This window comes from Parasteatoda tepidariorum, chromosome 1 (assembly GCF_982258835.1).
Source record: "Parasteatoda tepidariorum strain Cologne lab strain chromosome 1, Ptep-v5.0, whole genome shotgun sequence".
NCBI classification, from domain to species: Eukaryota; Metazoa; Arthropoda; class Arachnida; order Araneae; family Theridiidae; genus Parasteatoda; species Parasteatoda tepidariorum.
Window position 1 is genome coordinate 4,029,416 of NC_141755.1, and position 27,081 is coordinate 4,056,496.

The window sequence follows — 27,081 nt, forward strand, 5'->3', positions numbered from 1 at the left end:
TTATTGTATGTATCAAACCTCTCCTATTTATGAACTATAAAAGGTTACAAATAATAGAGTTAAATATTGCATAATTTTCAAATTGTGCACCAATTATTTCAAACATAAAATATTAATTTTCATTGTAAAAAAAAAAATTGTCTTATAAAAAAAAGACTTATTTATTGCATTTATCATATTTCTCCTATTTATGAACTATAAAAGGTTAGAAATAATAGAGTAAATATCGCAAATGTAATGCAAAAAATCTATTTCAAAACTTAATAAATTAAAATATATTAGTTAGGATGAAGTATCAAAGACACAATTTTAAATTCATATTTTTAATCGATTTATTAATTTTATAAACCATACTAACCACTTTAACTTAGATTAATCACACAGATGTTTTAATTTCATTGCATTAACTTATATTTACAAACTACGTACCGAACTTCGCCATCAGCTGTTACGGAGTTCACTGCTCTGTCTGGAGTTGGGGCACAAACAATATAAGATAATTCTATTTCTTCCACTTCCTTTTTTTGTAAACGAGAACTTTGCCCATATTTCTTAGAATGAGAAGGCTCATTTACTTTTCGGGGGCATGGAGTAATCACTTTCCCGGGATCTTCAGACCGCCGACGATCACCACATACCAAACAAGATCTCCTTTCAGTAGGATTAATGGAAGTGCAATTTTTGCAATGCCATTGAAGAACCGATGCATTCGATCCCATCTTATAAATTTACATCCTTGATTTCATTTTAGGTTCTTAATGTTAATTATTGAAGATTTAATGAGAGGGACCACAAATATAATACAATATTTGGTGTTTATGTTTGTGTTGACAACCATTGGCACGTTCTCCATCTTCTTAATTAGAAGCAGACACCATTCCCATTCACACTAGCGTAAAATTAAAAAGTTAAATTTTTTCTTTCAAATACTATTGATTAGACATATGCATCTAAATAAGTGCTTAATTTTTCTCCTTTTGTGCTGAATAAAGCTAAACATTTAAAATATTTGTTTGTAAATCTATTTTTTTTAAGTAGTCTTTTAGTTTTGGAATTTGGTTTTGGAACCGAAACCTTTTTTCCCATCGATACTAAATAAAAGAATTTTAACAAATAGACCTCTATAATTTCAAAAGCAATACTAAATAAATATTTTATCGCGATATTTATCTAATTATCAATGAAAATTTGAATTACAAAAGGCATTAAATAAAATAAAATTAAAAAAATGAAATAAATGACATTGCCACCATCCAATTAGTAAGATGTTTTTTCTTGGCATTTATACAATCGCGATGGCAATCCAATAAGTTTTTTAGATAGTTTCGTCGTTGTTTTGATTTTTGATTATTTTCACTATTTTTTAGTTTACTTTTAAGATAAAGTTAAGTTTTTGCTCTAGTGACCATCGCTTCATTTATTATTCGTTTATGCGTCATCTTTTTCCTCTTACATCCAAATCTCCGTGTTTACTCATTGAAAGGAAACATTCTTCTGTATGGAGACGTGTTATTGCTCCTAGTTGATTATGGTTGTCTTATAAAAAGAACTTTTATCGAATTTATTGTGAAATTAACTATGGATTGATTTAAATTTATATCGACTTTTGATTAAAGAAGTATTTTTAAAGAATGGAATGTTTGGTGCACGAGGGCTGGCTTATAAAGTCACCACCCGAGAAAAGGATTGTTAAAGCGGTATGTAAATATATGACTCATGATTTGGAAATCTGGATAATTTTTAGTAACTCATTTTTTTTAATGCCTGTGCCAAGTACCTATTTAAGTGTTTTCTTAATGTAGCTTTCATTTTTCATCTTAAATTATAGTTTTCGAGGAATTGAATGAAATATTCAATGCTTTTTTTAAAAGAAATATAAATAAGGCTTTAAAATGTTGATTTTAAACTAGGGTTTAAAATGTTACTGTGTATCGTTATGAATGATTGGTACAAAAATAATGAATTTTTAATATAATATTAAAAAATAAACTATATTATCATCCTTTTAATTTGTGTCATAAAAAAAGCATGCATGAATATTGGATCCTTGAAAGCAAATTAAAGAGGTTGCTATTGTAGAAACTACATCTTGAATCTAATATACTAATGTTTGACAACATTCTACTTTATTAGTGTATAACATCTGCAGTATAACTGAAATTCTTAAAATAAATTTGGTGAAAGACATTTCTGTAGAGTCACAAGTTATTGGAAAGATATGATTTTTTATAGAGTAACAGAGACTTTTACTTGGCGCATGTAAATTCAACGAAACAAGAAGGCCATCACCCCAGATAAACAAAAACATGTCATTTAGATATATTGTTTAATTTACTTTTATTGGAAAAGTACCCCTAAAAATATTTAACAAATTTGTTTTAGGTATTATTAATTAAATGAACTTTCTTCAAACATTAGTTTAGAAGAATTATTATAAAGTAGGTAGATGTCTGTATTGTGATCTGTAACAGAATAATCTCCAAGTCTTGGCAACTTCTGGGCTACTTCCCGCAGGAAGATAAAATTATAAAAACATCATAAAAAGGGACCAACGCGAAGGGTATAACTCATAGCCACCTCCAAGCAGACCTCTACATGTAAAAATGTTCCTGTTTAATACCCGTTTGGCTCACTGGCGATTGTAGTTGGCGTGGCAGATCATGATACGAAATATCCCCAAAATCTGATTAGATGAGTTTAAATTGTTAAGAGAGTGATTTTTATGAGTATTTTTTTTGTTTACACTAATTCATTCGATTTTCTAAAATATTTTATATTTAAACAGTTTTGAATACAATTGTAGTGATAGTTTCAATTCTTTCAAGCTTAGCCATATTATTAATGTTTGTCAGTGCACTGGTTTGGTAAGTTACACATTTTATAAGAGTTGGATAGTATTATGGTTATAATCTGTAGTGCAGAATCAAACAAACCTTTCTTTAGTCTTGAAGAATGCAATCAAAGTTTCATAAACTTTTTTTAAGATAATTTTTATTTATAAATTAGTTCATTGTCATTAATGTTTATTTTCCTATTTGAGTATTTCACCATATTTTGAGTATTTATTAGGTAAATCAAAAACTTTCTGTACATAATTATAAAACTTGTTATGTGTGCTAAAGATAGCTCCTTGTAAAATAATTTTTGATAATTATTTATTATTTTTGTTTATTTGATGTAATAATGATTGAAACATTTTAAAGTATTAGGGTGTTCAGACTTTTTAATCAATTTAAACTGTGTGGTATTAAATGACAAAATGCAAAATTTATCCTAGTTTCTAATTTAAAAAGTCAAGTTTTCAGATCTGTTCGACCACTTTTGTTCAAATATTGTATTTTGACATTTTGAATGAATATAATTTAAAAAGATGTAAAGATTTGTATACTTTATATTTTGAAATTTTTTTGACCATTATTAATGAAATTGAAAGTAATAAATAATCATTAAAAATTATTTCTTACACGAAATTATCTTTGAATTGGAGAGTTTTATGATTGCGTGCAGAAAGTTCTTAATGTCCTTTTAATGTTTCCGAGATATGGTGAAATTTGCAAGAAGTTAAATCGTTCGATTGCATGAACTTTTGACCGCTTTCCTGACTAACTACTGAAGCCATATTTTGTAATCCTCCATGTTTTTAAAACTAAGAATCCAAATTTGTCGAAAAAAGGTTCATCCAGAGAAAGTACGTTTTTGTGTTTCATTTTATGACTTAAAATATTGTCTCCACAAATTAACATGCTTGTGATTAATCCTTTGAAATATCAAGATATATTTTTCTAATTGTAAAAATAACCTTGAAAAAATATGGGAAAGGAATTCTGTTCTTCACAAGAAATAAAGCAATGTAGTTATTGTAGCAAGCTGTTGCTGAGTCTGCAAAATTGAAGAAAAAATAAGGAAGATTTTTAAAAAGAACTGAAAATTTTGCAACAACAATTCAGGGGTCGTGGAGTCAGTATTTGGGTTTAAGCGATAATAATGACTGATTATATACTACTAATATATCAAAAATAATTTTTCATTTGTTGCTTTTTATAATATTATTATAAACTTCCAAATTCTTTCTGTATATTAGTTATTTTAGTATTTGTGTAAGCTTACTGTATTTTGAATGATTTGCAATTTCATTATATTTATTTCATTGAATGCTGATTTTTTTTGCTTTGGACTTTCTCTACTTCCTGTTAGTTAATTTTTTTTATCTAGACAAATGGATCAATTTGTTATAATTATGACTCACACAACTAAAAATTGCATTTAAGGAAAACTGAAACACTTTCATATTTTTATCTTTCTCATTTATGTGAATACAATTGTTTAATCAACAATTATAACTGTTCCAACCATTATGGGCTAATATCTGTCTATCTATGGGCAATTCTGCAGCAATGTAAATGATCAAAATTTTAAATTTAATCAAAGGTATCGTTTTCAAGATAAAAAAACTGAAGTTTTAAAAATACCAACTTTTAACTTATTAATTTGTTTTTAATAAGCTATTGGCTGTTAAATGAAGGGCTACATCATTTGTAATTTTTAACCACGTTAAGTAAATCTCAAACCGGTACAGTTTTTTTTTTTTTTTTTTTAAATTCACTCTAATAATAGAAAATGGAATAAATAATAATTAAAGTAAACTGTTTCAGAACAGGTTATCTTGCTCAAAAGTGTAGAAATATTTCACATTTTGATTTACAAAAAAATTTCCAAGATGTACCTTTGATATTTTAGTCCCAGCACCAAAATACATAATTAATTGTACCGTGCCAAAAAGATTTAACATAATAAAATTATTTTTTGTGTTTAAAGCAAGATTCTGAGCGAGGGCGCCAGCAGAATAATATTAAAGGGGTGCTGCAAGATGCATTTCTTCATTGTTAACAAGATATTTTAAAAAGAGTATGAATTTCTGTACTTGCAAATTTTGCCACGAGAAACTGTATTGATGGCGCTAGTGTAGCTACTGACTTTGAAACACAAATAACTACAAACAGTAGTTTCGTATACTAACGTGTTTGTGCACGCTTAACATTGGTATTTATTGTGTTGATGAAATTTTACAGTTGTGAGAAGTCAGTTTGTGTTATACACCTTTGTTAAACTAAGTAACTAATAGAAAATATTATTTATATTTTATTAAATGGAATTTAAAAAAATAACTTAGATATCTGCCAAGTTTGTGCATGCTCAATGTGCATAAGAAAAGAATCTAAGATGAGTCAGAATTCATTGAAAAAGTTGTAAACAGATTTGGACAGCAAACAAGACGATTACAATTCTTGTTTGATTAATTAATTCTTTATGTATCAATAATTACTTAAATATTTGTTTTTGAATAAAAATATTTTTAATAAAATTTTTTTATAACAGAATTGTTTTTCTGTATCTCTTTAATTATTTAGAAAAAAAAAGCCAGGGGGGGAGGGTTCAAGTGCACCCCGCTGCTGGCGCCCTTGATTCTAAATCTCATTTGTTAAGTCTGTTTTGATTTAAAAAAATTTTTTTTATTGTAAATTAATAATTAATTATTTTTGCCTTCCACACCGTTTTTCTTTTCGTTGCATTTTTTTTTCCATCTATTTTGATCTCATATTTTGCTTTTTCTTCATGAAATGAAGTGAAATATGAATAGAAATCATCTAAATATTCTTTTAGGTTAAGTTAAAATAATATGTTTCTCCTCAATAACTTAATGGAATCTGATTAACTAGGCTGTACCTAGTTATTTATATTATGAACTTAAAATTGGTCAATGAAAATTTATTTATTTTATTTTAACTATTTTATTTATTAATTTTTTGAGGTAAGCAACAAAATTGTAATTTCTTGAGAAATAGCTCAACTTAATTTAGAACATTTTAAGCCCATCATTTTGCTTAAAAGAGCTTGAGAAGTGCTTGTATTTGAAGCAAAACCTTTTTTCGGAATGTTCTGTTGATATATATCAGGGGTCTGTCCAGACATTTTGTGAAAGGTCCGTTTTTCGTGAAATTGTGAAAAAATTACTCTCATTCTTTCAACCAGGGTCCGCTTTTATGAATTTGTGCAAATAGGGTCCGTTATTGCAAAAAAGAACTTTTTCAAAAAGTTTTTAAATTGTAAAGACATACAAGATTATGCTCAACACTGTAAAATTATAATTAAAAAAATTAAATTTTAAAAAATAAACAACAATTGCTGCTTCTAAATTAGAGATGCAACATACAAATATTTGGTATTTAGCCTATACTGCTGAACGCAGAATATTCATTTCGGACGAATAATGAAAGAATCTTCTGCCGAAGACAAAACTTATCGTTTACATCCATCTTTCTTGTTTTTTGCCCTGGAAAGGGTTTATTCAATTAACAAAATAATAATCAAGATAAACAAATTTGTGAAGGGTCCGATTAAAAGAAAAATCATTTTGTGAAGGGTCCGTTTTTAAGTTAAAATATTTTGTGAAGGGTCCGTTTTTATGAAAAGATATTTTGTGAAGGGTCCGTTAACGGACCCAAATTTCTTCTAAACAGACCCCTGTATATATATATATATTTTTTTTGTGTGAATTCACCCATATTCTGAAACTGTTCTTTATGCTTATACATGAATGCTTGCTATGCATTCAAATGTAAGTACCAATTGCCAATGCAAGCAGAGACATAGTTGTGGCTTACAGCAGTGGGGGCTAACTAAGTTTTTGCTCATCTTATATACCCTATAATGTATATAAATGATATAATGTCAAAATTATGGGGACATTTCTGGATTGTTATAAGTTTAGATTCCTTAAAAACTAAATTCAATCATTTAATTTTACATTGAATACGATTTCACAACTTTAAATCAGCCTAACCAGGCAATGTGAAAACGCTCATTCCGTTTGGTTAAAAGTTGAACAGTATAGTTTCTATTACACTTTGATGATTGTTATTGATTGAGTGATAAGTATGGTTGAGTAATAAGTATTTATTTCTTTTTGTCTTGTTTATTTGCAAAAAATAATTTTTAAAATAATGCATGCAATGTAAACTACAATAATAATACACAACCTATTCAGTTTTTACATAAATGGATAAAAATTTGATGTTGTTATTGATCCTTCAATTATTAAGTGAGACTGGGAAAAAGAGAAAAATTTCTGGAATTCCCTTTTAATTATTTTTCATAAATTTGATGCATCTCTAAGGCTATATCCAGGGACATGAGTTCTTTCTTGTCCCCTGATAGCTATGCCACTAAATACAAGTAAAAGGTTTATCAATAATATCATCTACTTTGATGCATCAAATACAGTAGATTGAAAAAATTGTACAAAACTATAATTTAATTTTATGCTGGTGATAAATATAGCAATAAAATTAACATTTTACCTGTTCAAAAAGATCTTTATTTTTCAAAGAAAAAGTGTTACAGGCTGATAATTATTGTAAAAAAGTGTTAGTTCCTCCTCTTTTAATGTACAGTAACATATTTTTCAATGGATATTTCTTTATTGTATTAAAAAAAATTGAATTTTTTGATAAATTTTTTCTTCTATTGTATTTACAAAAAAGTAGGAAAAATTTTTAGCGACAGTTATTAATTTTTTTTATTCCAAGATTTTTAAAATTATTAGATTTAAGGAAATAATGCTTATAATAGGAGTTGTATTTACATTGTTGTTAATGTACTAAGTTTCACAAGATGGAAAACGTTATAAAAGATATTGATCCACCTATTCTGTCGTGCAATTGAAAAAACAATGTAGCCTCACTGTAGATTTCGAGAAAAGTGACTTTATTTTTTTTCTATTCCTAATGCTATGAATGCTAAAATAGAATTTAAAGAAAGCTGATAAAACAAAATTTGATTTTGAAAAAAAAAATCTTTTGCAATAAGTAGCTTATCATGCAAAAATGCCAAGTACAGTTATGTCCCGATTATCTAAGTTAATGTGAACCACAACTAACACTGATAACCGAAAAACTTGGTTCAAGCAAAGAGTGTTAAAAAGGAAACAAAAATAGTCGGTATAAATTTTATATGTTTAAACTAAACTCAGTGGTGCGACAGCCCATAGAAGGCCAAGGCCTTTTGTGCCCATCTCAGTTTTCTTGACCTTGGGCTCTGGGGTGCAGGAGCAGTGGTCATATTTAACAAATACAAAATTTATGCGAGTACACCACATACAATTCATATTATAATTAAAAGGTTCACTTAAAAACACTGAAAGAGCATACTTTACGAGAATTAATGAGTTTTTAGTTAAAAAAAAGTCCTTAATCGCTTTTTGTTTTACATTACTTTGGCCATTCCCCCCCCCCCCCCCCCCCGATATAACAGGAAGGCTGGTGTCGCCTCTGTTGTTCTATATATTCAATAGCACGTTCGATAGCTTTTGGTCCATCTGTAGGAGAGATTTTTGTATGTTGATTTTCATTGTCACTGTCTTCATCATCTTCACTAGATTCATTTTCATTAACGATCGTTTCATCGGATCGAGTTGTTGGATTTCGTTTTCCTGAGTGTTTGAAAGATGAAATATCAGTTTCTTTTTCTGGTAGTATTTTTAAAAATAAAACATAAACTGGAACAAAAGAAATCCTTGAAATATTTGATTGCTCGGTTAAAGCGGAAACTCAGATAATCGGGACTCTACTATACATAAAATTCTCAATTTTAAATTTTTAGTAGCTTGCATTGATTTTTCTATTGTGCGTAAGTATTTCAACAGAAAATAGAGGACAATTAAAATTTTAAGAATCTATTTAATGGGAAAAAATAATATTTTTAGTATTAAAAAAAATTAAAGTAATTTTCAGTATTTATAATTGTTATCATTAACTTAAACTTATAACCAACCTGAAGAATTTACGTAAGACACCAAGTAAAAAATTTCAAATTTATAATATATCATATTTTTCAAGTTAAGAACTGTTTAGAATTCGTTATTCAAATGTCAGCTTCCAAATTCAATGAAGTTGATATTTAAATTCCAAACAAATTCACACAGTTTTGTCAATTAGTAAATGACTATTCATTTTTTGCTTTATTGTAATTTATGGCCGACACCAACAGTTAAATTAATTTAATTTGAACTTATCAGTTTTCATAAAACAAATTATTTTTTGATTGGTTAGAATGTACATACTAAATATTTTATACAAAAATTAGATGATTTTAAATTTAACTCATATTTTAAAAGAGATCTTTTCTAAGGAATTTGTGCTCATTTTTTATGTCTGACACCATGGATTTGCCCATTTGTAATTTTGAGGAATGCATGTCATTTATGTAATAGTCTTATCAAGACCTTTTTTCAAACTCTGACAATATAGTATTTATCCTTCTGTTGAATGTTTAGTTATTGTTTACAATTCCTCGGGAAAGTATAAAATATTTCTCATATTTCGTACTTTGCCTAAAAACTTCTGGCTGTGCCTAGGCATTTTATACTTTGTGCGGCAATTGTCATGTGTATATCTTTTCTGGGTATTTTTAAAATTTTTTTTTTAATGAAGTTTAAGATGTGATTTCCTGTTTCTTCTTTTCGGATTTTTCCTGTTATGATGTTCTCATCGGCTTCATGGCAGGTATTAATTTATTTTGATTTATATTTTCTTCAAATATTTTTCTGGTTATAACATTAAACAGCTTTGCACTATTGTGTCTCGAAATTGTATACGTTTTACTTTTTTTTTAATTTTTTTTTTTAGTTTTCAATTTTGTTGCATTATGTATCTTAAAACTGTTTATGGATTGTGTGTGAAAAGGCGGCATGCCGAAGCGAAATAAAAGTTTCTATTAAGTAATCATTGTATGATAGCAAGAAAACAAACCAAAATCGAAGTGGGTCTCTCTCCAAAGCTAGGGAAAATCTTGCAAAAAAATCCCAATGAACTTTAAATCACATGCAAAAAAGGAAAGCGTTAGTTATTATAATTTATCCATTAAATAGTTTAAGGAAATAATGTTGTTCTCACAGTTAGTAAAGGGAAAACTTTAAAATGTTAATTCATACATACTTTAGTCCAAAAATAGAATGAGAAAAATATAAAGTAAATAATTAAGTGAGAGAAAGCGTTTAATTTTGAATAACGCATATATATAGAGAGAGAGAGGTTGTACTTTGGTATATTGAGCCAGAATTGAAAGCACACGTTGTGAAAATAGTAAATTAAAAAAAAAGAAAAATTAACAATTTTTTGAAGAGTTTTAAAATGACTGCTCCGTCTGAGCGTTAGAACAGTTCTGAGATTAGGGTGGTGGCACTGCTGTTGTGCGAGGATGTGTATTCCCATATATGTTTTTCTTAATTTTCTTCGGGTTTTTTCTTTTCTTTTCTTTATGTTCTTTTTGTATTTATTTATTATGTTATATATATAACCAATCTTCTAGGTCTTATTTTATATTAAAAGAAAAACGAAAGGAGTCAGACCCACGCCATTAAGTATTAAATTATTTTCTCTATTTTTGTTTAAAATTTATATTACGTACTTCAATTTCTGAATTTAAATTAATATCATTTGCACTAACACTCCTTTTTATATTCTTTTTATATTTTTTAAATCCAAAAATCCCTTTTATTTGATTTAAATCCGATTGTATTCATTTAAATCAGAATTTTTTTTTTAAAAAAAATACTTTTAATAACTTAAGTTTATAATATGTTAAATTTTATACCTAACCCGTAGTTATTATTAATGATGAATCGTAACAATACATTGCAAGCATTAAAATTTTTTTAACATTAAGTACTGTTTGTAGAACATTAAATTCTGTTGTATTCGAAAATAATTAAATCTCGAGAAGTCGATAGGTTCGCTTGTTTGATCGTATTATGCTTATGAATGAGAAAAAAAATGACTAAAAAGAAGCGTTTTCACGTCACAAGTCTGTTTTTAATACATTGTTTTGTAATCATAAACAAAAATAATATAACTCATCGAACTGGAGTTAATATTCCAAAGAATTTGTTTTTCAATAAGCGAATACGAAGATATAATTTAAAATCTTACTAATATTACGCAAAATAATCTTTCAATGAATCGATCATTTTATACAATAATTACTATTCATTTGCAAATTTCTTAGAAATTTCGGGCTGTACACAGCAATAATGAGTGTTTTTTTTTTTTTTTTTTTTTCAGTACTTTTATTTGTTGAGAAAATTAACTGTGTTGATAATTTTGCCTCGCTGCTAAAAATAGTTTCAGTCCCTCAGACTTTTTTGTTTTCTTAACTACAATTTTGTTTTGATAACTGAAGTTCTCAATGAATACCGCTGAGTATTTCTGAAAGAGATGGAGAGCATTCTATGGTTATCTTTGTATAAGTGGTTGCCATGGCATTGTAGTTACTCTTGTAATCTAATCTTTAATGTTTTATCTGAAGAATCTAGTTATTGATAAGAATTTTTATTGGAACATATGAATGATTATATTTTAATTTGAAGTTCTAAAGAGGCTATTCAAAGGTTTGCTTTAAAATAAAGTTTAGTTACAATGCTATAAATAATTTTATAGAGTTGATTTTGAAAATATTGAATTTTGAAATTCATTTTTCGCGTCGAAATATTTCTAAGGAATCGATTCAATTGTGAATTAACTCTTAATTGGTTTGCTTTGTTCAGGTAAATACGGGCTCCACTCTCCAGAGGCCATTCCACACAGACTCTAATGAACTTTTTTCGTTCCGTTTTCACTTCAGATCTAGTTTAAAATACTATTAAACTTCTGAACATTAAGTGCGTGTACGTAGTACTATTTATTTGTTGGGTGTAATATTGTTTGCTATACTGCTCAACTTCGTTTTGCCGGCCGATTGTGCCATGCATTCAATTCAGCCATCAACCACTCGATGAATGAATTCTAAATTTTATATCGGGAACTTGTTCATCCTTGCTCTTCGATTGGACAAGTAAAATTAGATATCTGACTGGTTTAAATATCTTGGTAATAATTTTTGGTTTTCAAATCGAACAATTACTTTAAGAAATTTTGCTTTTTACTTTTGCTCATTACTTAGGATGCAGCTCTGTTTACATCAAATACTAAATAACGTTCGTTTGGTAAGAAAGCGGATTGTGATTTTTTTCCCTTTTAAATAACTTAACATTAAGGAATAAACTTAACATTCAGAAAACTTAATGAAACAATTATTTTGAAATGAAAAAACTTTCAAGTCAATCATTACTCAAAATTTGAAACTCGTCATTCTAGGTTTATTTCATTTTAAATTATCTCACATTTTTAAATATTGATCAAACTATTCTTTGGAATTGAGATTATTTAACGAACCGGATGTAAATGAACGAACGTAAAGTGTTAAATCTCTTAATGCTACCTATTTTACTTTTTGTGTGTATAAACTTTTGAAATGAGTACAATGAATATGTGTTCTTTTATAATTTGTTGCTTAGTTAACAATCTAATAATAAGTAAAAGCAATTATAATTGTTTTCGTAATTATATTTATTAAAATTAATACAGTGAAACATCCAGGAAAGACAAGCTGTCTATTTACGAATACTTTTGGGAGACACGCAATTCCGTAGACACACTGTGTGTTGAACCTTTAGGAAAGATCGTCAAAACCTCTTCCGGGGACTGGGCGAATGCGGGAAAGATCAAATAAGAAATTACGAAAAAAAAAATATATAAACAAAACAAATAGAATTCAAATGTGTTCAAAATATTGTTCTTTTTGACGATCTCTAGTTGTATTTAGAATGCACTAAAGACGATGCCATCCATGATTTATCTGTAGAAAATAAAATTTAATCACATAAATAAGTTATTTTCGAAAAACTAAGCATCCCAAACGAACAAATGTCTTCTCATTTTTTAAAAGCAAACTAATTTCTATGATATAAAATTAAATGCAAACTTGAAACAGAATTGCAATTGTTTGTTCATTTAAAATTCTATTATTCATATTTGATAAATTTGTTTTTCAACATAATTTTATCAGTAGGGGTCATTTTTTATGGACGCTAAATTTTATTCATTGATCCGTTTTTCATGACACCCTCACAAGTTGCTATTCAGCACCAAGAAAATCACGTAGGACCTTCGATAAGAATGGATATAACTCACAATTGCTTCATAATAATTTTTGATTCTTAACAATAAACGAATATCAAAGAGTTGATATGATTCTAATTTTGCATGAAGTACAAAATGTGGGTTGCTGCGTAGTCAGGAGAGTGATCAAAAGTTTGGGTCCTTTAATGGTAATTTAACTTTTAGTGCTTTTTTCTATATCTTGGAAACTTTTAGCACTAGATTATGAAACTCATTTATCCGGCCAGGATAGCCTGGTCGGTAGGACGTTGGGCCCATGTTCAAGAGGTCGCGAGTTTGTTCGATCCCTGCCCTATGCAAAAGACTCCCCATGTAGTAAATGGTTGCTCGTTAAATCTGTAGCGTCAATAAAGTCCTCCGAGTTCTCATAACAAATCAATACTTCTGGGGGTACTGAATTGGAGATTAATCGTTCTCTGATTCCGGTTAAAATTACGAACTGTGGATGTATGAATAAATCTGCCCTTTGAAACGGGCTGTCACGTGCGTGTGTGGCTTAAGTCGTATTTTCGGCCATAGCTGGCTCCACTGAAAAAACAAGAAACGCACCGTAAATTAGCTTGGTTTCACCAAGCAGCCTGACTGGTATAATAACAAGTGGCATTAGAAAAAACTCATTTATCCGCAGATGATTCCATCCAAATATAATTTTTAATGATTAATTAGAATCATTCATTATATTATTTAATAATGATGAAAAAAATTTTATTGTAAGGCATGCAGATTTTTATTTCATCAGAACTATGTAGCTTTAAAGCACATACAAAATCGGGTGACTGGTTCCTGAAAAATAACAATTTAAAGTTTCGGTTTTTCCGAAATTTAATAATTAGGAAACTGTTCGACCTATTTTGTCTAAATTTCATATTTTAAAAAGGTGTAAAAAAATTTTTTTTATCTTTTAAATGGATCGAAAAAATGCATGTTATTCATTTGCCAGTTCCAACTCTTTCTTTTTGCATCAGACTTTGCTTATAACACCTTTGATTCATTAAAATTGCTACCTAATATCGAGTTCGACTTAGTATAATTGCTTCTCTCCGGCTCTTGTACAGAGACTAAATCTTTATGATTTATATAAATTATTATAATTATTTGTGAAACAGTTTTGAAGTAAGCGCCTGCTACTTTGTTAAACAAAACTTTTGTTTATGCTTTTCTGTTTCTTTTATTTACTGTATTTTGAAACGTGAGCCAAAACAAGTTCATCTAAATATTTTGATTATACTGAAACTACGACTGGTTTTTATCGCAATCGCAGAGTGTGTGCTTTTGTCCACGCAGGTTTGTATACTCATTTAATGAGTATCACATGGCGTCTCATTCTGCAAGCACGGGGTGTGGTCAAAGGAAATGGACGAGCGGTTTATCAGAAGGGTATAATAACTATTTATCCAGCCTAAAGTCCGAAGATTTATCGCTTTTCAGTAAATTTGCAAACATCACCCGAAGAGGAAAGAACAATTTTTCCAAGAATAAACATTCGTCAATATTTTTGTAATTAAGCCTGGGAAGCTGTGCTATATTCATTCATTTCATGTTGGGCCAGAAGTGTTAGTTTTCTATCAGTTTTAAATGAAAATTGTTTGTTTCCAAATTTGATTAAAAATTTGCTGAGATATTCTTCAAAATATTGTTATTTCACAGGTGAGTTAACCTTTGGAATTTATTGTAGTTGTTGACAGTGTTCTGCGTAATTTTATTTTAATGAAGATTTTGAATTACATATTCATGTTACTTGTGTCTTTTGTGATGGAACATTTTTTTCTCTAACAGCTATAAAATAGGGATTGCAAATCAGAATTTATGCATTTACAAGTTGCCATAACGGATGCTGCTTTGACATTCAATCTTCTGACTTCGGTAGTTTTTCTCTATAACCTAATATCTTCTTTGCAGATTCGTATGGCTTCTGTAACAGTAATTGCATTCTTCAAAAAGAAAGTAGCATAGCATTTCAGTGTAAGAATTTGCGACCTCTTGATTATTTTTATTACCTCATACAATGGATTAAAAATATGTGAGTCATTATACTGATTTTAAGTGTGCGAACTCGTCGCTATATGCCTCCCCATTGATTAATTTCATAACTTTTTGGAAAGGGGAAAAAAACAATATTGAAACAATGTTTAAATGCGCATGTACATGTTTTTTTTTCTTTTTCTTCTTCCTATATTTGTGTCATTCTGTTAAAATTACTCAGAAACCTATCATTGATGTTAATTCTGTCTGACCGTCGTCATTTGCATTTCGCTTTTTACAAAATGTATCTTTTTTTTAATTTTTACCATTGGTTTCGTTTTGTACATATTTTTTATTCATAAATAGTTAAAAGTTGTTAGTAAAATTATGGATTATTATCAAAAGTAACATTTTGCTTGATAGAGATGAGAAACCTATCTAAAAGACGTATAAATTGATGGATAATAATAATGAAAAGGCATAAAACTAAAACATAGTGTCTAAAGGCATATCATGTGGTATTTGTTAATTTTTCAAGGTCATTGATTTAAATTAAAAAGTAATTTCTGATGACCCATATTTTGCATGTTTCATTTGAACCTAGAAATGTTTATAAAATAAGCAATAATGCAATTTTAGTGAAAAAATTCAGTCATTTGTAGGATAGAAAATGACAGAAATGAAACTAAGTGACTTGAACCAAACTCATCAGTTCATTTTGAATGAAATCGTGGATTATGCAATCAAATGACAGTCTGAATTTGAATTAAATGTTAACTAGATTGAGTCAGTATCAAATGAATGATTGAGTGAAAATGTCTGTTTTAATATGCAACTCTGTATGATGATTTCAAAATATTAAAACAAGCTTTTTAGATTTGCCTCATGATAGATAAATATTCAGTTTTTCCATAAATATTTATTTCTCCACCCTATAATTTATTTATGATTCTGAATTTATTTTTTCTTTCGTTCTTATCTTATTTATTGTTAACTTCCTCTCCATGTAACTTCCTTAAATAATCTAGTTATACATCCTGTTTTCTCTCTCTCTCTTTATAATTGTCATTATTTATTATTATCTACTCAGACAGATTTTCCCAGTAAAGCTTTCTTATTCCTAAAATAGTAGATTCATATTTTATAGTTTACTACCTACATCAAATTTCTGAACTATTTTTACCAAATTATATATTTTTAAACAAATAAAGGAAATGAAAGTAATTTTTTTACAGAATTTTTATAATAGTAATTTTTTTTTTTTTTAAGTATTATACTTGTAATCATCTCACAACTAATTTACATGTAAACATCACACCTTATTTTCTGGATAAAATAAAATATGTTTATGTGCAATGATTTACTTTTTGTTGTTATTTATTTACCAGTTCTTGATACATTTTAACTGAATGAATTACTAAGTATAAATAATATTACTTTATTTTAAATATCATTATTATTATGACATGCATTTTAAAGATCTTTTTCCAAATACTTCTAATAGTTTTCTTTTATTGCAATTTAGTTTCACATCAACTCAGGTTTTTGACATGACAAGCATCAAAAACTGATAGTAAATAATAATTATAGTTTTGGGCTGAAGACACTATAATCCTATTTTGTTATTTTTTTTATTATTTATTTATTTATTTTCTGAGATCTCTCATTTCTTCAAAATATTTTAGCTAGATTAACTAAAATCTTTACATACCTATTATTTTTATTTTCCTATTATTGAAATGAAAAAAAAAATTTTTTTTTGTTAAGAGCTTGCTAAGTTTTTGATGAAATTGCAAGTTTCATTCCTACATTAAATTCCAATTATGACATTGAAAAAGTTTATAATTGCAAACATTTTAAAGGAGAATAATTAAATGAATACATTTTAATACAGCAGAATTTTGAGCTAATTGTACTTTTTTATAAAATTTAACTTTTAGAAGAAAGTTTCCTATTACCTTGTGTCTAATGGAAATTGTGATATAAGTATTAGAATGTTTAAAGTTTTTCTAGAATGCATTATTCGAGGAAATTTACAAGTTTTTCTTCCGGCTGATTTTTTATTAGAAAATTGTAGTTTATATTTCAAATCTAATTTTGTAATAAAAGGGTTTCTACATTTTCTTTATTATTTTAATTTTATGCAGAGTTTTTAAATTTAGTATATTATATAAGAATTGGTTTGAGCATTCATGCTTAACAATATTTTATTATAAAAAGTATATGAATAGGTTTGGTGTGTAGTTTTTAGTTTAACGCTAATTAAATTTACTTTTAATACTTTTTTTAAAATTTACTTTTTTTTTTTGCTAATTCTTTTTGAAAATGCATTTCTTCTACATGGGTCGGAGTTATGGGATGCTTTTCTCCACAATTTTTTCCACTATCGTAGAAATTTGCCATCTCTGATTAGTGAATATCTCACTGTGTATTTAAAGAATTTTTTTTTTTGCAGAAGTGGCGTCAAAGATGGTTTGTCTTGCGTCATTCAGGTCTTCTTCCTGGACAATTTATTCTTGAATATTTTACCGATAACACTTGTAAAAAACTGAAGGGTAGAATCGACTTAGACCAATGTGACCAAGTAATTTTCCAAAATTTCTATATTCAATGTGATATTCTTAAAATATGTAATTGAATTTCTTTTTATCCCTTCTGTATTTCATGTGTAAACTAAAAATACAGTAATAAATTGAAGGTCAGTGTGTGCTGCAGCACACTATGCATATGATCTATTTTCGGCAAAGCTTTTGTTATTTTTTTTTTAAAAAAAGGAGTGTAAAATTATTCTAAATGGAGTTTGTTCAATCTCTAAGTAGCTTAACTGGATTGACAGCATTTTCAGCAGTTTCCTACAGAAAGAAAAAATATTATTTAAAAATTGGCTTTGGAAATATGTAAATGACTTTGTCAATTCTGTAATTTTAATTATATGCCATGAACAAGGAGCTCACTAATTACACGCCAATAGGTATTGCTTTGTTAAAAAATTTCTGATAATTTGTTTTTACATCAGGAAATGTAAAGTGGTAGCGAGTAAATCTTAAATATCTGTTTATTTGAGAAATAATTGTTTTATTTCATCCATGACAGGTACCAGATATTAATGTCAAATAAATTATACATGGCTAGTATCTACCAATTTTTTTGAAGTACTAAGGAAAATAGGAGTTTTAAGTACTTAATAGGAAGTAATTAATACTGAATAGGAAAATGATGGATTATTTTCCTTTTTTAGTTGTTTTGCTATCATTTGACATATTTTTCGAAATTATAGTCATGCTTGAAAATATTAGGTGATCTTTATGTCTCCTTAAACATGTAAATGGCAATTTTTAGTTTTATTTGTTTTTTTACCCATCTACATTTTCCTTTTAAATTTAATAAAAATTTTTGCAAAATTTAAAAGTGTTTCAGTTTTAAACTTTCAGAGATTTAAAATTTTGGTGTTATTTGTATGAGTTTTATGAATTAATATTTATATTACATCTAGCAGTGGTGTTTAACCACTTTTTGATAGTAGGTCAGACAAACTGAAAAATATGATGGTGGGTGGTAGCTAACATTTACATAATTTTGTAATCCGAAAATTCCAAGAAGTAGTTAAATTCTATTTAAAGTAATATGAACGATTTCAGATGTATAACTAATTTTTTGCTTCTGTGTAGTTAATAAAAATATGTATTTATTAAAATAAAACTTACATACATGAAAAAAAATAGAATTTTCATTTATCCCTAAAGTTAACTTTTAACTGTTTTTCAAATATCCAAATTTGCTAATTAATTAGTATCCAATTAGTGGGATTATTTAATGTCGCTGAAATTTTAAAATTGTAATTTTTTTTATTTATTGAATTATCTTTTCAATTTTTTAACTTTTTTCTAGTTTATTTGTAAAAGAAATTGCATTTCCCTTTAAGCATTGAACTCATTGTCACAAACGAAACTTGCAAAACAAAATAGTTTAACACTGATAATCTGAGAGGGGGATTGAGTCAGATCAGTTACTTGCTGTTACAGAGTTTAGCTGAAAAAGATTTTTTTGTTACAATTTTTCTTTATATTTTTATTAATATTTAATACAGTTCAGGTGCAAAGTTAAAAGGTTTTGTGGGGAACATCTAGCAAACGAATCATGGGTGGTGCGTCTTTGAAAAATACCTCAAATATTTTAGAACTGACATGAGTAAAAAAAAATTAATTCGTTCTATAGTGACGTGATTGCATAAGCCCTGGTCCATGTATAACTTTACTAAAATTTAATTTAAAATGTTTTGAACAATAAGGCTATGAAATCAAATTTTCTATTTTATTTCTATTCTGTTATTATTAATAATTCTTCCTCCTACTTATTCAAGGTTGATGCTGGTATCTCATTCGACAGCAAAAGAACGAGCTATCAACATATGTTTGATCTTAGGACACCTAAAAGAACATATTATCTGGTCGCTGAAACTGAAGCAGAGATGAATAAATGGGTGGAGTGCATATGCTCTGTTTGTGAATTGAAAATCCACATGGAAGAAGGTATGATTTTAAAATACTTATTTGTAATGAATATTTAAAACTGTAACTTGCCTTACTTTTCACTGCGCATAATCTTTGTTATCATTTTTTCTTTATAAATGTGTGTTTAAGTTTATTCATGATCAAAAGTATAGTGGAACCTCACTACTCCTAACTAATTTGCGCTTAGATAAATTTAGATAATCCAGAATTTTAGATAACCCAAACAGGCAACCTGTTTGGATTCCCCGAAGTTAGGATTATCTAAAATTCCTATTGTAATTGATGTTTCGCACAATTTTTATTGACATTGTTGACGGTAATATTCCAGTCGTAGTACATACTGATGTATCAGGATTTGGGTATTTATTTTTTAAGGTGATATAGAGGTGAGTTTTAAACTTTCAAACATTTAAATTTTGTCACCACATTGTTTTAAAAGTTAAAAAAAATCAAAAGCATTGGCAAATTATCTTTTGACGTTGTGACGCCAGGCTTATTCATGTGATAAAATTACAACACATGTGAATGATAGTATATTTTAGGGTATTTTTTTACAATTTGTATTCACATAAATTTAAAACCCATATTTGGAATAAAACATTATTGATTTATCTCAGCACAAATCTGTGTTATTTACCCACTTAAATATACACTGTTTATGACTTTTTAATTATAACTATACATTTGAACTAGTATTGGAGGAGAATATGTGACTTTATATAATCTTTGCATTTCACAAAATCTGCAACTTAATGAAAATCTATAGTTTGTTTTGATATTGAAGTATTAACAATTAATAAAGTAGTTTTTTTCATAGTTTGTTTATGAATGAATATTTTTTCAAATATTCTTTTTATTTATAATTTTTGAGAAGTAGTATCGGTTCTGATTATACAGAATGGCAGATTAGTAGAGCAAAAATGTGGGGTTCTACTTTATTTAGAAAGTTTATGACCAAAAATGTGGTTGATTTACTAAATTTTTGATTATTTATTCAAATCTAAGTTAGTGTTGTGCCACATACTGATGTTGTGTATTATTTATGCTATTATTTATGGCTTAGAGCTTAAGATTATGCTAATTTATGGTATTGTTACAGCTGTATATCTTTTAGTTATTTTATTTCTGATAATTCTGTTTCTTCCAGCACCGCTGAAATACTACAAAAATAGACACTTTTTCTTTTATGCCAGAAATATTTTGTGAAATTTAAAAATGAATGAAGTTAAGAACTTTTCTCCTAATATATGTCTTTTTTATGTCATAGATTTTCTTGTGCCTCAAGATTCAAGTACTTCATCAAACAACAACAATGTAACAACTCAACCCGTTTCATCCAACTCTTACCATTCTAAAAACTCTTCTAATCCTTATATTCCAATAAGTGAATGCCATACTGGAAAACCTATACTGAATGGTTTAACAAATGACTTATCTGTTCAAGGAAACCCTAGTTCTTCTGTTAATAATTTTGGATGTTCTGATTTACCTAAAGATCCACCACCACCACCTCCAAAAATAGACTTGTCCTTAATAGCAGATGAATTTTATGATCATCCCAAACCCTTGGGAACTGGCAGTAACAACCTCAATACATCCACATCTGACATTGATGTAGACGATACTTACAAAGTTCCTGTTCAGTCAAAATCTGATTTAACACACATTTACAACAATGATGTATTTAATACTTTGCCTCCTAAGGTGAATTGGAATACTTATCCTGAAGGATCTTGCCCTCCTGCCAGTAGTACAGTACCCAGAAGAAAATCAAGTACTAAGGAAGAAGTGAATGTATACGATGTTGTTCCTTCTTTTCATGGTTCTATTAAAGATATTAAGCCCCAACCTAGAAAGGTTCAAACTTTAGCGAGCCATTTTGAAAATCTAAATTTGCAGTCTTCTGTTGAAGAGGCTTCAAATGAAAATGACTCAATTTATGTGAATCAAGCGAGTAGTGTACCTCCGAGGCCTCCCAAGCCTTCCAAACTGAGAGAGAGGCACAGGTATGAGAATTTTGAACTTCCATTCCAAGCACAAAAAGAGGACAAACATATTTATGATGTCCCACCCTCTACCAAGAGCTCAAATGCTGAAGCCCCTCTTCCTAAAAACGACAACAGTGAAAATCCTTCGGCGGATTCTTCAACAGTTAAAGAATCCACTATGGATGATACATATGACTTCCCTAAGTTTCGTACTGAAGAGGATATCAATATTCCTGTACCCCTCTCGCAAAATACTGGCACGTCACAAAGGACTAGACGCCATGCCTATACTAATGCTCCACCTGGCCTTTTCAATAGTAAAGATTTGATATTTAACTACGAATATAGGCCAAGTTTGATGACTTCTGATGGTTATTTAAGTGGTGATGCAATGAAAAATGTGCAGTCAAGTAGTGATGCTGCCACCCCACCTAGCCCATCAGCAATAGGTGCTTATGCTAATGTACCTACTAGTCCAACACTCTCCTCTAACTTTCTCAGTGAATTGCCTCCTGCCGTTAACAGAGAATTGAAGCCAAAGCGTAACATCAATAATGAGGATAAAGGTAATAACTTTTTGTGATTTATTTTGTAAAAGAAACTATATTGTATCATGAAATTTTATTCTGTTGAATTCTGGGTGTGTTTTTAGAAATATCTCTTCCTGTAAGATAATAAAAATTTTGGAATACAGTCAAGGGCTATTTTTGTATGACCCTCCCCCCATTACAGGGACCCTTCCATTCTAACGACCAATGCATTAAGTCGCGTTTGCTGTTCCATACATGCGATGTTATTTTCAAACGTAGTTTGCAACCGAAATTTAGTCATTTGATGTAGAATTAGTTTCGAAGAAATTATTTAAACTCTTATTTTCTTTGATGTTACCAGACAATGAATATGAATATGAATGTCTCCTTTGAATGAATGAAGAATGATACAAATCCTTATGTAGGTGGTCGTAATTTATAATCTTTGTAGTATTCTTTTCATGCAAATAAATTTATCAATCATACTTATTTTGTTTAAAATTTTTTTTTTTTTAATGTTTGTCTCCTTGTGCGGTATATTTTTGAGATAAAACATGCATTCGTAGTTATTTTGATGTATGTTATCTATTGAAAGGTGCAGTTCAAGCGCAGCATATTAATTTTTAATGCATTTTTCACCCATTAAGTAATATTTTAAATTATACTTTTGTGTTTATATTAACATAAGAAAAAAGTTCTGTTATTACTAATTTTTTTGTTAATTCCCAAGTTCTTATTGAAGTAAAGTAACATTCTGTTAAAATGTGTCAAATGTTAATTTAGCTATGAGTTAATAGTAAGTGTGCTTTGGTATAACAACCTCATGTTATAACGCCTGTTTTTGCTCGGACCACGAGTATCGTTAAATCGAGTGTATCATGCTAACGACATTGAGGAAAATGTTTTAGGTGATGAAATATTAATATTTCTGACAGCCAGAATGACATATTATTGTATCTTTGAATTGTTAATAATTAAGTGTGTTATGTAATAGTTCAATTTACTTACCTCATGCTTGTGCTTAGTTGAAACATGTAAAAGTCTACAAATTAGTGCATTTATTGTTGGCAACAGCAAGCACTAGAACTAAATTAAACAAAAAGAGTTTCTTCAACCCAATGGCATTTCTAAGTTGTTAGATATAACCAGTTGTTCCTAGATCATTCTAAAAAAAATTTTAATAAAAATAAAGAATTTACTTAAAATTTTTATTATGAAAACTCGGATGTCTTGAATCCATTATTGGCTTGATGTTGATGTGAAGACTTATTTATCCTTTAAAAAATAAAGGTTTGTAATACCTTCCTAACGGCTTTTTCTTTCAACACCTATTTATTGTTTTAGGATCATTCAGCTTTTTAACTCTGCAGCCACCCCCTGTATGTCGATCCAGAACAAAAGCAGATAAAAGAAGTTTTAGAAAAACAAGGTATGTATTTTTTTCTCTAAACAATTAAATGTATAATCTATTTTATCATCTTTGGAATATTTAATGTTTTATTCATTACCTGTGTGTAAATCGTTGTAAAACTTGATCTAATTCCTTTCCCTCCTGATTCATTATTTGTGTAACAATTATATATCAAAGTTTATTTTAATCATTGTATTTTTCAGTATTTATTATTTTTATTTCTTTTTTCTTTTTAATATGATCTTGATTTTTACTGACTTTAATGGTTCTCAAATGTATTTATGAAAGTAGCAGAGCATTTTTTCTTATTTCTATGTTGTGCTTCTGTTAATGTGCAGCAAAGTGAGTGACAAATGAGACTTTTAAGGGATGTTATGCCAGAATTACTATGTTTTTTTAATTTTAGAATGATGCAATTACCATTTAATTAAATAGCTATTATTATTATTAAAAAAATTTTTAAAAAAAACACTAGTTTTTTATTTATTCATTTATTTTCTTAAAATTTTTATAAATTCTTTACATTTGCCAAGTATATATTCTTCTAGGTCATAATTTATAGTTTACTTTAGTGTCATATAACATAAAAAGAAAAAAAATAGCTAAAAAATACTTTTAATTTTTTTTTTATTGTTTTAGATATAATTCAATATGTTTTTACATCATCACAAAAATTTATGATAATCTGCCGACTGCATTTTGAATCGATTTAAGTGTCAACTTTCTACGTACAATTAATTTAATCACGAGCATTTTTGTATAGGTATTAGTTTTAGAAGGCATTAATTAATATCGATGCATCTTTTTAGAGCTGCGCCTAGTCCTACTCCTGTCTCCTTAAATGGCATGCCACCCGTACCCAATAGATTTCGACATCAGCCTGAAATGTCAGCAACATCCGATGATGAAGTTTCCAATTCAAGTGGCAGTCGCAGAAATTCTTCAAATGATGATCAAGTAAATACTCTTGTGTTATTTTTTGCATGTTTAATTAGATTTGCTTTTTTGATCTTTTATTATCAATTTTAGGATGCATAGCATATTTAAGTCTAAATACATATTATTTTCTAATGTTAGATATTTTCTTTAAATTATTTCTTAATAGACACTATTCACCAATAATTCATCGGAAAATATTCGTTTTAAATTTTTAAAAAAGTTAGTAAACATTATACTCTAAATAATTTTTAAACTGTTTTTTTTGCATGAAAAAATCAGCTTCTCTTTTCATGTTATTCAATAAAATATTGGAGTGTATATAGCCAAAAAATTTTCATTCAAATCTGCTTTAATTGCACAATGTCCGGAGTTTTAAATGAAACTGGATCATTTTTTTTACAATTATGCTAGACAATTAAAATTGCCTCAATTTTATATTTTTTTCAGTTACCGTTTCTTTTTAATTTTATTACATTTATTTGTCTTTTACTGTTTGGTGATCCTGTTTGAAATTGAGTTAAATGATTGTTTCCATTTTTTTAAACACTTTATAGCCACTTTAATCTCATGAGCTACTAAATTTTACATTCAATCAATGTATCTAAATGCAATTATTTCTATTTAGGTAAGGCATTTTTTCTCTGCTCCCACTAAGAAGGACGAAATACAGTATTTGGATCTTGATCTAGATTCTGAACCATCGCCCAGCCCTAAAACTCCCGAGAGACTGTCCGCCTCCACCGTTTACAAGAAGGTTGATTTTGTGAAAACTAAAGCTTTTAATGAAATGCGCCAGAATGTTGAAGAATCTTACAGGAAATCTCAATGACATCCTGTTTAATTTTATTTTTATTGTGTTAAGGTGGACATACAGCCATAATATAAAAAACTATTATATTTATTTGAATATACCTAGTCTTATAATTATTGTAAATTTTGTCTCACCAAGGTTTTGTTGCTTGACATTTGATGTTTAATTTTAATGCATTTTGGTAATGACTTGAATTATAGTGCCTTTTGCAGGTTTTTATATAAGTTTTCATTATAAAATATAAAAAAGCTTTTATTTGCTTCTCATTAAAGTTAGTGCCTCTTCCAGCATTTAAGTTTTGAAAGATTTCAAAATTATGTTATAATGTTAGATAATTTTTGTTTCGTTATGATTTTTATATTTATTATATGAGATTTTATATCTCTTTCCCACTTAATTACTTATGTAGTCCTTTTTTTTAAAAAAAAAATAATGAAAGTTATTGTGGATTTGTAAAATATTATGTTTGCATTAAGTCTTTAAAATTGATTCATACTATTTTTCTGGTATGTTGGTCTTATGCAAAAAGTTTAGAGAAATTAAATGCATTTTAATTGGTTTCTTGAGAGAAAAGTACGGTCTGTGATAAAAAGTATGATTTGTTTCATAATATACGGTCTTTAAATTTTACATATTTAATCAATTCATCGATAATTTCTATTATATATTATTTTCTTTGACTTATACTTTAATACAAAAATTTATACTTATCTATCAATTTATATGTAACAGTTTAGCTTTAATAATTTAAATTTGAATAGAATAATTTTTTTTTTAAATTTTAATGATCACAAATTATTTTTTATAATCTGTGGTTTAGTCTAAGGCCTGTTATTTGATGTATCAACATCAAATTCAAAAGAGTAAACTGATTCCTGAATTGGTACAATGAAATCTTATATCGAGCTACAAAATATCCACAACTGATTGAAACTTTTTTACTGCAAAATCCCCGAGAAAGCACTAAAAGTTTTAATATTTAAGAATGTATATTGCATTGTTCTGGCTACAACATTAAGCATTCAAACCTCCTTTAATGACTACCTCTAAACAACGGCAACATCCAAAGAACTGCTTTATGTTTATAGAATTAAATGTCTACTATTGGATTAACATTAGGGTGAACCTCTGAACAACGATTTCCAAACAACGATCACCTATTGTTAGTATGAATTTTTGATCTTTTTTTTTCTTCACTATTTCATCTTCAGCCTGCAATAATTTTAATTGATCACTACTAAATCTATTTTTCCTTAACCAACATCACATTCCAGTTATTGAAAAATATCAATTTTTAATCTTACTTGTGGAAGTCAATCATAGGTATAAAATTAAATTTCAATTCTATCTTCTACATCTAACCTTTCATGTGTGGATTGCTTAAATTAACTAAATCTTGTTCCAGCCTAGCATTTACATTGGACTTACAATTCCTGATGCATCATCAGTCAGCATTCAATTCAGACTTAACACTGAATTCTCTTTAAAACATCAGACTAAAAATTTGAAAAAAGACTTTAGTTAATGCATAAGCGAAATATGAGTGATTATCGCAAATGAAAATCCCTTGCATTGAAGAATAAAATCAAAGATGATGAAGCAGTAATGAGCACATGAAAATTAGTTAAGATAGAATGATGATATTTTTTTTAAGAAGAGATAAAAGGTTGTTTTAAATTAGGAAAATGGTGAGCATGTTAAAAGATATTACAATTCTTTACATGTGTTTTGTATCTGAATTGAAAAAAAAAAAGTGAAATTGTGAACAAAAACGATTTTACAATTTAAAAAAAATAATAAAGGGACCTGTCAAAGACGATTCAACTTATGAGTTTTTATTTTGATGATACTGAGCGTGTCAACAATTTAATTAAAGA

At 28.1% G+C, this 27,081-nt stretch overlaps 2 protein-coding genes across 5 annotated transcripts in view; one reads left to right on the top strand and one right to left on the bottom strand.

The window, feature by feature from the left end:
* LOC107441187 (uncharacterized) overlaps positions 1-1,182 on the bottom strand; it is a 58,509-nt gene extending 57,327 nt beyond the window's left edge. The window contains exon 1 of one of the 2 annotated variants that reach the window (XM_016054348.5): positions 430-1,182. In XM_016054348.5, the coding sequence (XP_015909834.1) occupies positions 430-719 (290 nt within the window). In that variant the 5' untranslated portion in view covers positions 720-1,182. Of the gene's footprint in view, positions 1-358 lie in introns of both variants that reach the window. The other variant, XM_071180247.2, reaches the window with a different exon arrangement.
* An 85-nt stretch (positions 1,183-1,267) lies between these two features.
* dos (daughter of sevenless) lies at positions 1,268-27,009 on the top strand. 3 transcript variants are annotated; one of them, XM_016054351.4, is made up of 7 exons: positions 1,268-1,697; positions 17,470-17,598; positions 19,375-19,543; positions 20,793-22,079; positions 23,388-23,472; positions 24,264-24,411; positions 25,019-27,009. In XM_016054351.4, the coding sequence occupies exons 1-7, from the start codon at positions 1,632-1,634 to the stop codon at positions 25,220-25,222; spliced, it is 2,088 nt and encodes a 695-aa protein (XP_015909837.3). In that variant the 5' UTR covers positions 1,268-1,631; the 3' UTR covers positions 25,223-27,009. The 3 variants fall into 3 exon arrangements, with proteins under 3 accessions (XP_015909837.3, XP_015909838.3, XP_071036340.2); XM_016054352.5 differs by lacking the exon at positions 1,268-1,697 and adding an exon at positions 14,462-14,699; XM_071180239.2 differs by lacking the exon at positions 1,268-1,697 and adding an exon at positions 14,829-15,014.
* The last annotated feature ends 72 nt before the right edge of the window (positions 27,010-27,081 follow it).